This window comes from Gopherus evgoodei, chromosome 2, assembly GCF_007399415.2.
Source record: "Gopherus evgoodei ecotype Sinaloan lineage chromosome 2, rGopEvg1_v1.p, whole genome shotgun sequence".
Lineage (NCBI taxonomy): Eukaryota > Metazoa > Chordata > Testudines > Testudinidae > Gopherus > Gopherus evgoodei.
Window position 1 is genome coordinate 2,964,833 of NC_044323.1, and position 16,235 is coordinate 2,981,067.

The 16,235-nt window shown below is 46.0% G+C and overlaps 1 protein-coding gene across 2 annotated transcripts in view; it reads right to left on the minus strand.

The window, feature by feature from the left end:
- Positions 1 to 9,072: 9,072 nt before the first annotated feature.
- KLHL18 (kelch like family member 18) overlaps positions 9,073 to 16,235 on the minus strand; it is a 43,877-nt gene continuing 36,714 nt past the window's right edge. For both annotated transcript variants that reach the window (XM_030549804.1, XM_030549803.1), the window contains exons 9-10: positions 15,642 to 15,753; positions 9,073 to 12,248 (exon numbers count right to left, since the gene is read on the minus strand). In XM_030549804.1, the coding sequence (XP_030405664.1) occupies positions 11,862 to 12,248; positions 15,642 to 15,753 (499 nt within the window). In that variant the 3' untranslated portion in view covers positions 9,073 to 11,861. The remainder of the gene's footprint in view (positions 12,249 to 15,641; positions 15,754 to 16,235) is intronic.

Consider the following 16,235-nt stretch of genomic DNA (forward strand, 5'->3'; position numbering starts at 1 on the left):
GGAATGAAAACCACCTTTGCTAGCTAATGAGGTAGTGCGGGTTAGTGGATGGACCACAGGGCTGGGAGCCTGGAGTTCCACCACTCAGTTACTGTGGGGACAGGAATAGGCCCCATAATCTCAGGGCGCCTATTTTCCTGTCTTGAAAAACTGAGAGCATGCTTACCAGTTTCTGTTGTGAGTGGGTCCATTAGTTAATGATCGCACGGGCCATTGGAGATGCAGGTGCTACAAGAACCTATTGCAAAGCCAACTAACTTCAGTTGTCTTTGAATCAGACTCCAGAAGGGCTGAGAGGTGCTAGATATTAATCTGAGTTCTCCAGCATACGCAGCCAGGCAGTGGAAAGCTCCAGAGTGCTAGCACATCAGGACAGCTGAGGTGGTCACCAGTGCTGGTCATTTTTTTGACCTTGCACCAAAAGGTTCAAAGACTAAACAGAGCATCCAAGGGAGGGCTGATCCAGAGTACTGCCCAAACCCTCTTATCAAAGTCACGTCTACAATGCACCCAGAATCAGTGCACCCATCCGGCCCACTCCTCAGGGATGCCGCACAATCTGTGCGCTTGAAACAGAGAATCCCAGCAGTGTAGGACTGGAAGGCACCTCAGTAGGTCATCTAGTCCAGTCCCCTGCACTTAAGGCAGGACTAAGACCATTCCTGACAGGTGTTTGTCTAACTTGTTCTTTCCAAAGATCATCAACTTCCTCTGAATTACAACAATTCACTGAGAAAGTTTGTTCCGTCCCCCCCATCCCTGTTCCTCGCAGCACAATCCCCCAAGATACATTGTGGTAAGATCACTGGTTTCCCATTGTTCATCACCTGCTTCAAAAGGAACACCACCTCTGCCTTGTATGGTTCCCGAAGAAGAGAGTCAGCAGTTAACACTAGTTATGAGATACATGGGTTAAGTAGGGACTTCAGACATTTCAGCCCTTGCCCTACTCCCACCATCAGCTACTTGGCTGCCACATGCCCCAACGCTCTCCTAAATGCTTCAACTCTGGAATGGCCACGGACTGAAAGCCTGGACTGCTGGGATTATTTTATATGCGGGTGGCACTTTACAAGAGCAACGGGCTCTTCCTCCTCAGCCTGTGAAGGACAAGGAAGGTCCTCTCCATCATACATGGACACTTCTAGGGGTCACCAAATGAAATTAATGGGCAGCAGGTTTAAAACAAATAAAAGGAAGTTCTTCTTCACACAGCGCACAACTTGTGGAATTCCTTGCCTGAGGAAGTTGGGGAGGCTAGGACTATAACAGGGTTTAAAAGAGAACTGGATATATTCATGGAAGTTAAGTCCATTAATGGCTATTAGCCAGAATGGATAAGAAATGGCATCCCTAGCCCCTGTTTGTCAGAGGGTGGTGATGGATGGCAGGAGAGGGATCACTTGATCATTGCCTGTTAGGTTCACTCCCTCTAGGGCACTTGGTATTGGTCATGCTGGTAGACAGGATACTGGGCAGGATGGACCTTTGGTCTGACCCAGTATGGCAGCTCTTATGTTCTTATATTATATATTCTTATTTGTACACGGGGGTGCTTTATGGAAGTCACTGAACTCTAGATTTTCACCCTAGGGGACAAATGGCATGAAGTGTCTATGGTGCCTCTTTTGACAAATGGAAACAGAGTGCAACAAGAGAAAAAGTGCAGATAGTTCCAGGAAGGGGAACATATGCACGGCATTTTCAATTCAGGTCTCGTTCCAGGCAGTGGACCCACTGAACGACTCTAGACTAAGCTAGTGCAGAGGTCCCAAACTTTTCATTGCGTACCCCTTCCAGATCTACCAGCTGCCCCCATACCCTCACCCTTCTCACCACGGATACTTTGTGTGATACTGTCTTTAGCCATCTGTCCACATTTCCTGGTTACATACACTTATAGTTACAGTGCAACGTATATCACCAAAAAAACCCTTAAGTTCCGAGTTCTTTTAGACTGGATAGTTGCTGGGCAACTGAATCCACCCTGTATGGTGACTGGAGGTGAGAGCTCTGTACATTAGCATCTGTATCTGTGTTCTTACTGGTACATCTTGAAATAAATTAGCTGCTGCAATGTTATATAACAAATTCCCAAAATTTTAAAGCTTCGAGTAGTCTATTAGGAAAATGAAATGAATAAATACATACATAAAATCCACCTTTACACAATTTCTCCCGTATACCCCCACATCCAGTGTGGGAACCGAAGCTAATGTAAGCCCACTGATTTCGGCCATGAATTTGGCCCCACTGTTTTTCCTCCTCAGACTTTCCCGGACAAGGGCCTAATGAATCCACTGGTCTATTTTATTATCATATCCTGTTGCTTTGCACTAGGAGCCTTAGAGGGGCAGGAAGTTAATGAAGCCTGGTCTGAAATCCACATCCAGATACAGCAGCACACTTCCGCATGAGGATGGACTGGATGTTGGAGAACTTCCATACCCTGACTTTGGTGGGGGAGGCAGAGGAAGGGATAAGGTGGGAACATGAATCAGTCCAAGGGAAAGGGATCGAATGGATTTTCAGTTTGTGATTACACCTTGCTTCACAAGGGTGATAGGATTAATATCACTGGGTAAAGCAGAGTACAGGAGAAGCTTCTACCAGGGAGAGAAACTTCTCCAATGCAGTTCAGTCCCATCTGCAATTGCAGGGTGGGTTCCTCCTCAGCCCCAGGCTCTGACATTTCACTTTACTCCTACAGCAAAGGAGGAGTATTCCCCATCACTGAGCAAAGACTGGGACCCAACTGTGCTGGAAATGGTATTGGTGTGTGTGGTGCTATGCAGGAATATGGACTATGAGGAGAGAAACTCACCTTATACACCAAGCAGGATCTGACCCCAGGTCTCCACTGGTAAAATGCCAACACACGAACTCCCATCCCCTGCCTAAATCGTTGTTTTGTTTGCCTTCCACCTTCTTGACACACAAGATCTTCCAACCCCCACCACATTGTACAAGTCCAGGTCTCCCCTTGGAAGGTAATTTCTCAAACTGCATCCCCGTGTGCTTCCAAATTAAAGTTAAAATCATAGAATATCAGGGTTGGAATGGACCTCAGAAGGTCATCTAGTCCAACCCCCTGCTCAAAGCAGACCCAATCCCCAGATGCCTAATTGACCCCCTCAAGGATTGAACTTACAACCCTGGGTTTGGCAGGCAAATGCTCAAATCACTGAGCTATCCCTCCCTCTCATGCCAGCTAAACCAGTTTCTAAGTTAGGTCAGGCAGTGTAGAGGGGGCCAAGCCAAATGGGAACCACAGTTCAGTCTAGGGTTTTAAACAACTTTCTAAAGCCATCTGGTCACAATGACTGCCCCAAGACTGTGAATTGCCTTAGCTGGAGCCATGTTTAAGACCAACTCTTAAGTGTTTAATCCTAGACAAGGCCACAGTTTGTGCTGCACTCAGGTTTAATATATATCTCCCGCCCTCCCGAGATCAGGTTTAATATATATGTCACTTCCGGGTGGAAAACCTCCTCCTTTCCATGTGATCGCTAGGGTAGAGCGTGTTTCACGACTAAGATGACACTTGCAATATAGACGTGGAACTGTCGTATAGAACAGCTGGATATCACAACAGTCGGACAGACAAAACATTTCTACTATTTTTTAATATAAAAAAAGGATAAAGTTACCATAAAAGTGCCCTTTTCACATACACACAACAGAGAACATCATTAGCCAAGTGGGAGGGGAATTGGATCTTTGTGCATCAAAAAATACAATCAAAGCAATTCACATTTCTATCGCTCTGCCACGCGATGACAATAAATAGAAGCTGCAGAACCGGGGCTGGGATGTGTTTTTTTTTAAAAAGCAAATTTTAAAATTATAAAAAAGTTTTGGTTTTCTTTAGCTTAAAGTCATGATTATAGTACAATGCATTGAAACAAAAGGGATGTGCAAGGTGAAAATGGCACCATTCCCATGCAGTTTACGTCCCACTGGCTTCCTTAATGTTCATTTTCCAGAATCCCACATTTTTAAGTTCTCCCCATCACACAGACAATTCTCTCTGGTATTGAAGAACCCAGCTACAAAGGCCTGTTGGAGAATCAGCGGCTCAGTACTTGCTTGCATAGATAGTACCAAACTATGCTTCAGCCATCTTCCCAAACTCCTTCAAAACAAACTCGATTCTTCTTTGAACAGTGAGTAAACCTCTCACTAGAGTAGTTCACCTGCCACCCAAAACATGCACAAAGACTAGGATCATACTTGCCTTCAAAGAACAAGGTAACCTTGGTTCTCATTTCTCTTTGGTTCAGGAACACGGACCAACCATTCACAAAGAAGAGAGTCTCAAGCGCAGGGAGCAGACTGACATACCACAAGGGGAATCCTTGGAGGGCTTCTTTTCCATTATAGCTTATGGGGATGTGGCCAGCCCGGTGGAAACAAGGCCCAGATCCCCTCTTCTCCCATTTGGTCTGCAGAGCTTTGGAACCAGACAGAAAGGCTAGGTAGTGGCTGCAGATCTGCTAGGTCTGGCAGATACTTAGAAGAAAGGATTGGGTAGTGGTGATCCTATTGGCATCCGGCGGGGGTGGGCGGGCAAAGCCCGCCCACTTCTAAAGGGTCTCCCCCCAGCCTAAGGGGAGGACCTACAGGTCTGGGACACCAAGTAATCACGGGGGACAACTAATGAAAAAACAGGATCGGGAGTGAGGTCATAGGGCTAAACAAAGGGAACCTGATGGGGACACCGAGCAGAGAATCCCGGACAAGGCCCACTGCTCCTCGAAGGCGTCAAAGGAGCCAGTGGACGCCGCCCATAGGAACTCTGCCCGGATGCGTGAACAGACGGAGGAACGGAAATAGGCCCTACAGTCGCAGGAAATCCCATCAGCCAACCTCTTCTCCCTGGTGTTGGGTAATGGTGGTGGTGGGGAGATACTAGGCTAAGACATTGCTAACCCAGAGGAGGGAGATTGCATATTGAAGACCATTTTGTGGACCCTGTTTATACCTTGGAAGAGCAGGAGGCATTAGACACTTCATTTCTCCTTTGAGAATGGGCGACTTGCACTACTGGGAAACAAAAGCCTCCCTCCAATACCACACAAGAGATGGGACCTGCAACACCTCTGCCACAGGCAGAATGCATGGTACATCGTCGGTACTTCACTAATGGTGTCAGAGCCGACACTGCCAGACACATGCTCTCATGCCTGTTGAAAGCTGAAGCTGGAGAACTGAGCTGACTCAGTTATTTGCTGTAGCTCAAGGCAGCTGGCATGGATAGATAAGAACATAAAAGATTTGTCAAATCAGATCAGATAATAGCCAATCAAGCCCAGCATCCCACCTCCTGCTGCGGCCATTAAAATTTAGACATAAAATGTTTTGATCAGGGTGAATCATCGCCAAAAACAGAGCCCTTGGTCACCCATCTAGTCCCATCATTTTAGCAGTTAATATTCAACCAACCTTCAATAGCTCAAGAAACCCTAATCAGATCATGCGTACAAAAAGGAGGAGTCAAAAGGCCTGGCTTAAGTCTTCTGTCCTGCCGCATGGACGTACACCCAGGTGAGCTTGTATTGGCAAGGATTGAGAATGTCAAAGGAAAGGTGGCATTTACTATCATTTCCAAGAGTTGTTACAACTGGACACAGTTATCACATTAACAAATCTCCCAACTTCTTTGAAGCAAACCCCTTCCCACCAGCTGCTCTGAGACTTGGAGCAAAATATGCATTAGCTTGGCTGAATTCATAATCTTAATGCTTGTCAGCACTGATGCTAACCAACCATGACAGGTTTTAGATTAATCCAATAAAGAAAAATCAAAGAGGCAGATTCTCAAATATTGGTTATCAGATAACAATGAAAAAGCCTCCGCTGTCTTATACAAGTGGCCTCACGTAAATACTTCCATACGCTTTTCTGCATTGTAACAGTCCTTCTGTTATCGAACACGTCCGACTGCCAAAGAGGAAGCAAAAAGCATTTTGTAAAACAGAAGGCAAGTACGTCCCACATTTGCATGCCACTTGGATTAAGAAGTGGACTACGCCAGCAGGAAATCATGAGGTCGTGCGAGCCTTGCTTTAGAACTCCCCAACCCAGCTGTCTGGGCATTGCTTTGGGGAGGTACCACAACTGTAAGAAGTGTGCTAAAAGCCTAGAGAAAACACTCAGCAAGATCTGTAACACTGTTATGCCACGTCAGGCTCTAGGAAGAGCTTAATCAAAAAATTTGAGTGCCCCAAATGTCTCAAACCCATTGGAAGCTTAAGAGTTGATTTAGCAACTTCATCCCTCCCAGGTTGTCACAGGCACACCCCATCCATTGGATAACTGATTCGAATATTAAATTTGTAAATTCTATTAGTTTTCCATTAGTAACTGATCAGCAAGAGACCTAACTCTGCACTATTCCATGCTAGCTAATGGGTCAACAGCCTCCTAATCACCATATTTGGGTATATATGGGCATACACACTCTTCTACCAGCTCCTCGGTGTGCAGCAGTTCAAGTATGCTGAGAGACAGATTCTCAGCTGGTGTAAGTGCGCCCTGCTCTACGGACTTCAATGCTTTGATCAATGGCTCTTCTATATGTATTTGAATAGAATGGTGACCAGACAGGCTACCTACCAGTTAGGCCTGATAAGTTCAGGGCTGCGCATTTCCCCCCCAGCAGCTGGTGCTATCCCAGACACCAGGCCAGAGGGATAGCACTCCTTCCACAGCTTTGGGGGCTAGGGAGACCCTCAACTGTAGGCAGCCAAGAAACAAACGTGAACTCAAGTCTTGGTGAGAAGAGGAAGAACTGATTTTCAAGGACTTTGCTTTACAGATATACTATTGTGATTTCATTCTGCTGGGGATTTGGGATTTTAAAACCAGGCTGGTTCTCCTTCCTTGCCCCTTGTAACAGTGACCCGAAAAAGGAAGCAGTATGATCTAGTGGCTAGGGCACTGCACTGGGAGTCAGGAGACCTGGGGTCTGTTCCTGGCTCTGACACGGACTGGCTGTGTGACCTTGTGGACTCTGTGCCTCAGTTAACCCTCTCACCATTTAGATAGGAAACTCTCCAAGGCAGGGACTATCTTTTACCAGACACCTGTCCAGCACCCAGCACAAGGGGCCCTGATCCAGGCTGTTAACTGTAATACAAATACATTATAAAGAGAGGATGCTGCTCACTTTGTGGGGAATAATGTTATAAGATATTCAAACTTCTGGGTGCACTCTGCATAACCTGTGTCCGAAGAGGTGGGAATGCAGGCAGCCAGAGACCCCCTAGCAACATTTCCCGCCCGATCCTCCAAAGTGTTCTCTTTGCTACAGCTTGTTGGTTCAGCTAGCCAGGAAGTGAGTCTTGAATATGAGTCTTTAACTGTCCCTAAATCACAGCTGTAGTGGATGTGGATTCCTGCAACCCTATGGCATTAAAGACATTATTAAAGATGCGTTTGGAATACTTACTATCCAGATCACTCCTGGTCTAGCTAATCCTCAGAACTGCTCTGAACACGGTCAGGAATCTGTTCTCTGCAAACAGGCATAAGATTGACTCGGAAAAAGCACAAAGCTTCCCTAATTAGCAAACAGGCTGCTGGAGTAACCATTAGCCCACCAGCTGTTTATGGGCATGAAACAGGGTTTGGTCAGGCAATTCCCAGTCCACTAGAACCATGCCAATCTCCCTGCCAAGTGAACTCTTGGAATGACCATTATGGGAAGCATTCAAGGCAAGGCTAATGGAGATGGCTTGAGAAACTATGAGAACTATCCCAAAGCGATTTGAGATTACCCAAAACACAAGGAGTTTAATTCCTCTAGGACTCCCTTGTTCGGTATATCTAATTAATTCCTGACAAGGCACATTCATTTACTCATCATGGTGCAAGCAGATCTACCCCAAGTAGATTCAGTGGAACTCTAGAACTGCACCTACCAACCATTCTGCATATCGGGGGGCAGTAAAGTTCATCCTTAAGCAAAGAAAAAGAGTAACAAGGGTAAAAGCAGTTTTGAAAGAGTTCTCCTTCTCCACTCCCCTTGGGTAACTTCTGATGGGCCTGCAGGATATTTACATACTCACTGATGCAAATACATTCTCGCTGAGGGGAAAAAATTGGGATGATGGATTAATAAAGAGGCAGGAGACAAATGATCCTCTCCCCTAGGAGAGCAACCCCACGACAATCACCACGCTTGCTCTATGGAAGTGGGCACCAAATGACTCGACAGCTGCTGAGCCAACGCAACGCCCCTGCTAAGACAGACACAGAAACTCCGGTATTAATAGCAAGGGCGGCTCTAGGTATTTCGCCGCCCCAAGCACGGCAGGCAGTCTGCCTTCAGCAGCTTGCATGTGGGAGGCCCCCAGTCCCGCGGATTCGGCAGCACCCCTGCGGGAGGTCCACCAAAGCTGCAGGACCAGCGGACTCTCTGCAGGCATGCGGCTGAAGGCAACCTGCCTGCCGCCCTCGTGGCGACTGGCAGAGCACCCCGGTGGCTTGCCGCCCCAGGCATGCGCTTGGTGTGCTGGTGCCTGGAGCCGCCCTTGTAATAGACAGGGTCCATGGGCCCCTAAAGAAATGTGCACACTCAGACCCCTGCTAGTGCGGCTTGGCTGAGAGTGGAAAACACAAGTTGGGAAGATGAACAGAATGAAATTGCTGATTCCTTCCTTGCCACACACTTTACTTTCAAATGCAAATAAACCAAAATTCCCCCCTCCCCCAGCCACACACACTCACTCCTTCCCCAAGATACACAGTTTAAAAGCCTTGCAGCGAGTGGCAAACAACAATTTTATTTTTCTACCATCTTTCAGTTCATGGCCCGAAAACCACCTTAGTCTTGATGCCAATTAAAAAAAAAAAAAAAAAGTCTTAGCAGCATGGAAATGCCAAACGAATGTTTATCCTCAAGCACGATCCATTGGCTGGTAAATGTATACAAACAGGAAATAGTTATTGATCTCTAGACAAACCACTCACATTTAGAACCACACATGTTCATATTATACATCTACAATATACATGGTACCTGAAAACAGAGACGTCCACATCCACACCCAACGAAAAAAATCCAAGCAGCATTGAGGTTTTTTATATGAACAAAAACAAAACAAAAAACTCATGACGATGTGCAGAAATTCAGACTCAGGACTCTGTTTGAAGAGATGCAGAGCATGCTCAGCTCCCACTGAGTGACCAAAATTAGGGTGCTCAAGGTCTCACAGGATCTGGCCCTTGCAGAGGAAGGTTCAAACATAAAAAAGCATACACGAAAAGGAATGGACTTAGATTTATCATTTCCCCATGTCCCTTTGTGTCAATGGAAGAGATTAGTGTTGGAATACAGCGTCCTTCCCTTCCCAGCTGCTCGTCCCATCAGAAGCCTGTGCTGGCATTCTCACAGACTGACCAGGTCTTCACTAAAGGAGCATACAGGAGGAAGTAGGCTAAGAAGGAAGCCCTAGATTAGTGACAGATCATATTCATGCAGTGAAATACTGAAGAGCTAATAAATACATTTCACATCATTTTATAACATTATCCCCAAGTTCAAAGGGGTCTCTCCCAGGCCATGCTGTCCTTCCCTCATCCTGCTGCGTCTAGATATTGCACACCACACAGGCTGTCAGTGTCATGCGCTACTCTAACCCCTCTGTGATGGAAGTTAAGCAGAGTGCTGGCTTCATGCTTGGACTGACTAACGCAGTCATAGACCTACTTGGATTTTGAAAACGTTGTTGCTTCTTGATTTAGCACAAAAGAAGGTTTCAAAGAATTGTCCCCCTCTCAGACGTGAGAGAACTCTGATGACTTGTCCACAACCATACCATGTGCTGGCCACTCACATTTACCTCAACCAAATCATCATGGGATGATCTGCTTTCAAAAAAGGGGCAAAGTTTGTAACCTTGAGGCATTTAAAAAAAAAAATCATTGTAAAGCCAGATCTCGGTGCCTAAAGTAGCTAGACGGGCAGCAATGTAGGACAAGACTCAGACTTGGACCCAGCCATCCACTCTTCAAGTCTACAAAGGTTAACAGGCAACATAAAGGCATCTGACATGTCTCCAGGGCACAGGTGCAGACGCGACACTCCAAAGCATCTCTTTGTCCAGTGGCACGTGCCACTGCAGTTGCAGTAAGAACACAAGGATCCACGTGTCCTTCCATTTGCAATCGTTACAGAAGAGGAGAAACAGGGATACTAAAAAGGCAAAGAACCAAGGAAGAAGGGGAAGAAAATGCCTTATCTTCTGCCAGTATAGGGCTACATGATAGGAAAACAACAGTGGGGAACACATGGGCACGGACTCCTGGGGAAAGACCAGACTGATAGCTTGGTCGCTAATAGTCTTTCACATTCATCTCTCCTTTAAGTGAAGGATGTGCACAATTTCACACTTTCGCAACGGTCATTGTTTGGCTGTAAAAAAATGGCTGCATGGCTAGGTTAACAGAGCATCAACCAAGCGTGCTGTAAAGATCTTTCCAGTGTAGCTAAACAGAAAAAGCTAGACACTGATTTAACAAAACCTTCGGTTGTGCTGAAAGTTTGTGCATGTTGTGATTTTCCCGGGGCCCAAGTTATGTCCCTTGCACAAACTCGTATTGTCTTTACCTATGCATTATCTCTCTGTTAAGGACTAGTCTGTATTTGAGCTTTCTTAAGTGAAAGACAGTTGTCAAACAGACCAACAATAGATGTAAGAGCTCAGAACACAGCAGGCCAAGTGCGTATTTCAAAACCCACCAAACATTTTTGTGAAATCAAAAACATCTGAATGCACAGCAGGAACTTTCCAAAACAAAGCATATGTGAGATGCTACATTTTCATCTCTGCGCAAAAGATCAAAAGGACAGATCTTGACCATACTGCAATCGAGCTGTTTCTAATATGTATTTTGGAAACCAATGCTTAAGTTTTGTGAAAGGAAAAAGATTTAAAACAGATTTAATTGAAAAAAAAGATATCTGTATAATTAACATTTTGGCACTTTTCCTATTTAAATATAAGTTTGCTGCTAGTATCATTTATATTCAATTTTTTTCTCAGCAGTCTTTTAGTACTGTTAGATGTTTTAATCTATTTTTTTGGAGAATGTGAAAGAGGAAAACATTTGTCATCCTCTCTTAACGGTTACATCCAATTTTCCTGATCCAGCAGAATAAAGTAAATTACGTTCAAAAGATGTAAATGAAACACACTGGTCATAGGGATAGATCCTCCGAAATTAAGGAAGCTACACATCTCCAAGGATTACCCCACTCATGGGCTTCTAAGAACCAATACTGGTGAGAAACAAAACAGGAGGGGCTAAGAGTGGGTAAAATCCAAAGTGCCTGGTAATGAAACAGAATGAACAGGACTGTTTGCTATATTCAAGCTCCTGCAGTTAACAATAAACTGAATCATGGCATTAGGGTCTTTTGCCCGGAACATACTGCATACATACTCTCACCCACTGATCTGGCCAATATTAGTTTATACAGGGTCAAACCAACATACAGACTCCACCACTGCTTCCCAACAGCATAACCAGAAGTAGACCACGTCTGGATCAATGCAGTACCTGAAGCAAAGGCTAGGAGAAGGAAGCATCTGCCTAGCCTTAGATCCACATAATGACCAAAGTGTGGGGGAAGGGAAGGGAGTAGGTTACACGCGCATGATCTGAACGGTGAATTATTCATCTGTTGTGGAGCCTCAGCCCAAAAAATCGCAGGGCGACTTCCTTTTGAACCGTTTGTGTTCGCGAATGACACTTGAGCACCTAGAATGTACCTCTTGATATATCACATCATAAAATCCTCGTCAAACCTCTCCAGGGATTGTTGCTTGAAGACGGTCACCAATGCTTCCTGTTCAGATGGTGAGGAGCGGTATGCACCCCACACCAACCCCTCCCTCGTGACACACCATAGGAGCCATGAATGTCCAGCGGTTGGTTTCTGGGTCGTACATCTCCACTGAGCTCAGGTTGGACTGTCCGTCATAGCCACCCACACAATACAGGCGGCCACAGTTGGCTACCAGGGAGACGCGGCTCCGTCGGGTGTTCATTGGGACAATCAGGTACCACTGATCCGCCATGGAGCTGTACACCTCGGCGATGCTGAGGAAGCCAGACCCATCGTAGCCGCCACAGACGAACATCTTGCTGCCTAGGGAGGCGGCTCCATGCCGACAACGTTTGTTCAGCATGCTTGCGACGGGGTGCCACGTGGCTGTGTGATGGTTGTAGTACTCCACCTGCAGTTAAGAGTGTCGACACATTGAGTGAGTTCTGGCATTAGTACCCCTGCATTGTGCATTGCACACGGACAAGAAATGATACCTGCCCTTGAGTCCAGGTAAGTATATGTCACTAAGATAATTACAGGCAGACTAGGAAATTTTTATCATGACTTCATAGATTTAGAGTTTAAGGCAGAAAGGGACCATCAATTCATCTAGTCTGGCCCCCTGTTTAACACAGGCCACTAAATTGTACTCAGTTATACCTGTATAAAGGTATACAATAACTTGCACTTGGCTAAAGCATCTTCCAGAAAGGCAGCCACTCTTTGTTTGGAGATATGGCGGTGGTGATTCCAACACCTCCCTCAGTAGCTGGTGCCAATAGTTAATCACCCTCAGTTTTAAAATAGCATGTCTAATTTTTAATTTGAACTTGTCTGGTTTCAGCTTTCAGCCATTCTTGCTAACCTTTCATATGGCTTATAGAGGCATAGAATCGTAGGGCTGGAACAGGAAATCGAATCCAACCTTGACATGCTAGAGGCAGGACTGAGTAAACCTAGACCATCCCTGACAGGTGTTTGCCTAACCTCTTTCTTAAAAAACTCCAATGATAGGGATGGGACTCTATCCCAGTGCCTAAGTATCCTTATAGTTGGAAAGGTTTCCTAATACGTAACCTAAATCTTCCTTGTGCAGATTAAGTCCATTACTTCTTGTTCTCCATGTCCGCCAAAGGCAGGACAATTGAATACCGTCCTCTTTATAATGGCCCGTAACAATCTGAGGACTTATGAGAACACCGCTCCCAAACACACACACCGTCTCCTTTTCACAAGAAGAAACATGCCCAGTGTTATTCAATCTTTCCTCATAACCTTACGTCAGGTTTTTTAAACCTTTTATCAGTTTTGTTGCTCTCCTCTGGACTCTCTCATTTGTCCACATCTTTCTTAAAGTGTGATGCCTAAATCTGGACAATACTCCAGCTGAAGCCTCACCAGCACTGGGAAAGTCACTTCTGGTGTCTTACATACAACACTCCTATTAATGCCATCCAGAATGATATTTGCCTTTTTTGCAACTCAGTCACATTGTTGGTTCCTATTCAATTTGTAATCCCCTATAGCCCCCAACTTCTTTCCTGCAGTACAACTGCCTAGCCAGTTAGTCCCCATTTTGTAATTGTGCCTTTGATTTTTCCTTCCTAAGTATATTACTTTGCACTCGTCTTTACTGAACTACATTGTGTTGTTTTCAGATAATTCACCAGTTTATTAAATTGATTTTGAATTCTAATCTTGTCCTCCAAAGTGCCTGCACCCCCTCCCAGCGTGGTGCCATCGGCAAATTTTATAAGCAAGCTTCCTACTCAGTTATTCAAGTCATAAAAAAAATATGGCATAGTACCAGACCCAGGACAGACCCCTGCTGTCTAGCTATGTCCTCCCAGACTGACAGTGAACATTCATAATTACTCTTCGAGTATGGTTTTTCAACCAGTTGTGCACTCCCACCTTGTAATAATTTTATCTAGACTTGTACAAGGAAAACTTGGATCTCAAAATGGTTTCTCAACAAGAAAATACAGTCATCAGAATGTATCTGTGGTAGTTCTGGAGTGCATGGTCAGTCACCCCTCTTCTTGAACAGCAGCAATAGACCTAACTGGTGGAGCTCAAGGAGGAATATGGCAAAGTTGTGGTCCAGGCAGGCCGATATGTAAGCCCAGATTCAGCTTTTTGGCGTCCCAGGCTGACAGACAATAGGATTTTTTCCTAGTCTGCTAGGGAAGGCAGTAATAGTCAATATTACAGCCCAGTCTGAAGGCTGGACCTCCAGTTGACAAGCTAATGTTCCAAGAGCACTTAATGGGTGGCAAGACTGATTCAGATACAACAAACCGCACTTCTGTGCCCAGTAGGGCAGAAGAGAACCCCCATAACAGACTTTTCTGAATAAAAAAATAAGGAAGTCTATAAATTAGGACTGAGACTGCAACCACACTAGGAACAGCAGCTCTGCCCTGCACGGTCAACTCCCGCTGCCTTCTGAGTTTGTTTAAAGGGTCACAATAGTTTCTGAAACAACATCCCACAAACAGGCAAAGAAAGCAGATAGAATGCACGTGGCCACCTGGGAGTTTTAATGGTGCTAGAAACACGAAGGACCAAAGACACGAGGCTAAAATGATTTACTAAGCGAAGAGGGAGGAACTGGTGAGAACCGAGTCGACTAGTGCAGCGGTCTCACTTCTCGGCTCAGGCCACAAGAGAGCAGGAGTTGCACCGTCTCAGGCCATGTCTACATCTACAATTTTGCAGCGCTGATTGTTACAGCTGTATTAGTACAGCTGTATAGGGCCAGCGCTGCAGAGTGGCCACACTTACAGCAACCAGCGCTGCAAGTGGTGTTAGATGTGGCCACACTGCAGCGCTGTTGGGCGGCTTCAAGGGGGGTTCGGGGAACGGGAGAGCAAACCGGGAAAGGAGACCAGCTTCGCCGCGGTTTGCTCTCGCGTTCCCCGAACCCCCTGCAAACCGCAGGGAAGGAGACCTGCTTGCACGGAGGTTCGGGGAACGCGAGAGCAAACCGGGAAAGGAGACCAGCTTCGCCGCGGTTTGCTCTCGCGTTCCCCGAACCCCCCTGCAAACCGCAGGGAAGGAGACCTGCTTGCTCGGGGGTTCGGGGAACGCGAGAGCAAACCGGGGAAGGAGACCAGCTTCGCCGCGGTTTGCTCTCGCGTTCCCGGAGCCACCCAGCAAACCGCAGGGAAGGAGACCTGCTTGCTCGGGGGTTCGGGGAACGCGAGAGCAAACCGCAGGGAAGGAGACCTGCTTGCACTGGGGTTCGGGGAACGCGAGAGCAAACCGGGGAAGGAGACCTGCTTGATTACCAGAGAGGCTTCCTCAGGTATGCTGGGATACCTGCTTATTCCACGGAGGTCAAGAAAAGCGCTGGTAAGTGTCTACACTTGATTACCAGCGCTGGATCACCAGCGCTGGATCCTCTACACCCGAGACAAAACGGGAGCACGGCCAGCGCTGCAAACAGGGAGTTGCAGTGCTGGTGATGCCCTGCAAATGTGTACACCTCCTAAGTTGCAGCGCTGTAACCCCCTCACCAGCGCTGCAACTTTGTGATGTAGACAAGCCCTCAGTCTAGCCCCTAGTGGGTATTTGGGTGGCTCAGTTAGCAGTCCCTGCTCAGGAACCATCCAGGACTAGATCAACAGGTGCCGTTAAAGATCAGGACTAAAGAGCTGTATGCTTAGATTAGGGAGCTGTGTAAGCTTTCCCACCTGCCCTTTTACCGATCTCTGGTCAGTGCTCTTAGTCCAACTTATCAGCACAAAGTTACGAGAACTCAACGTGGTACAGAACGGGCTCTGAGATTCAGACTTACACTGCTGAAAATTTGTAAACCGTCATGTCCTCCAGACACATAGATCCTGCCTTCGAACACGGTGACTCCAGCCGCGCTGCGATTCGAACTCATGGGAGTCGCTACCGTCCACCTTGCCAAGAGAAGCAAACAGCAGAAGTGCAAGAGTCTCTTCCTTCCATAGGCAGAGCTCATGTAGCGCCACATAAAACACATTCAATGAGCTGCTCCATGGATTATACAAATGTTTCAGAAGACCCAGAAGCCTTTCAGATACTGAGTTTCCAGTATTTTTCACTCAACCATCTAGAAGCTCTGGACAAGGCCCTTCATTCTCAGATTTTATTTTGTTTAAATAAACAAAAAAATTCCCTAGAATTTATCAGTGTTTATTACAAAGATTCATAATTGGGTGAATATCAGCACAATAAATTAACTTCACCGATTTCTGGGGAAATACTGGAGATAATATTGGAGAATGGAAAGATGGAACAAAGCAACAATAGGGAAAAGTAAGAGTATTGAAAGTAAAAATAACGTAATGCTGTGGTTTATTTCATGAACTGGATGTTAACAGGACGTACACGTGTGTCTTTGACTACGTCACCGTACTTT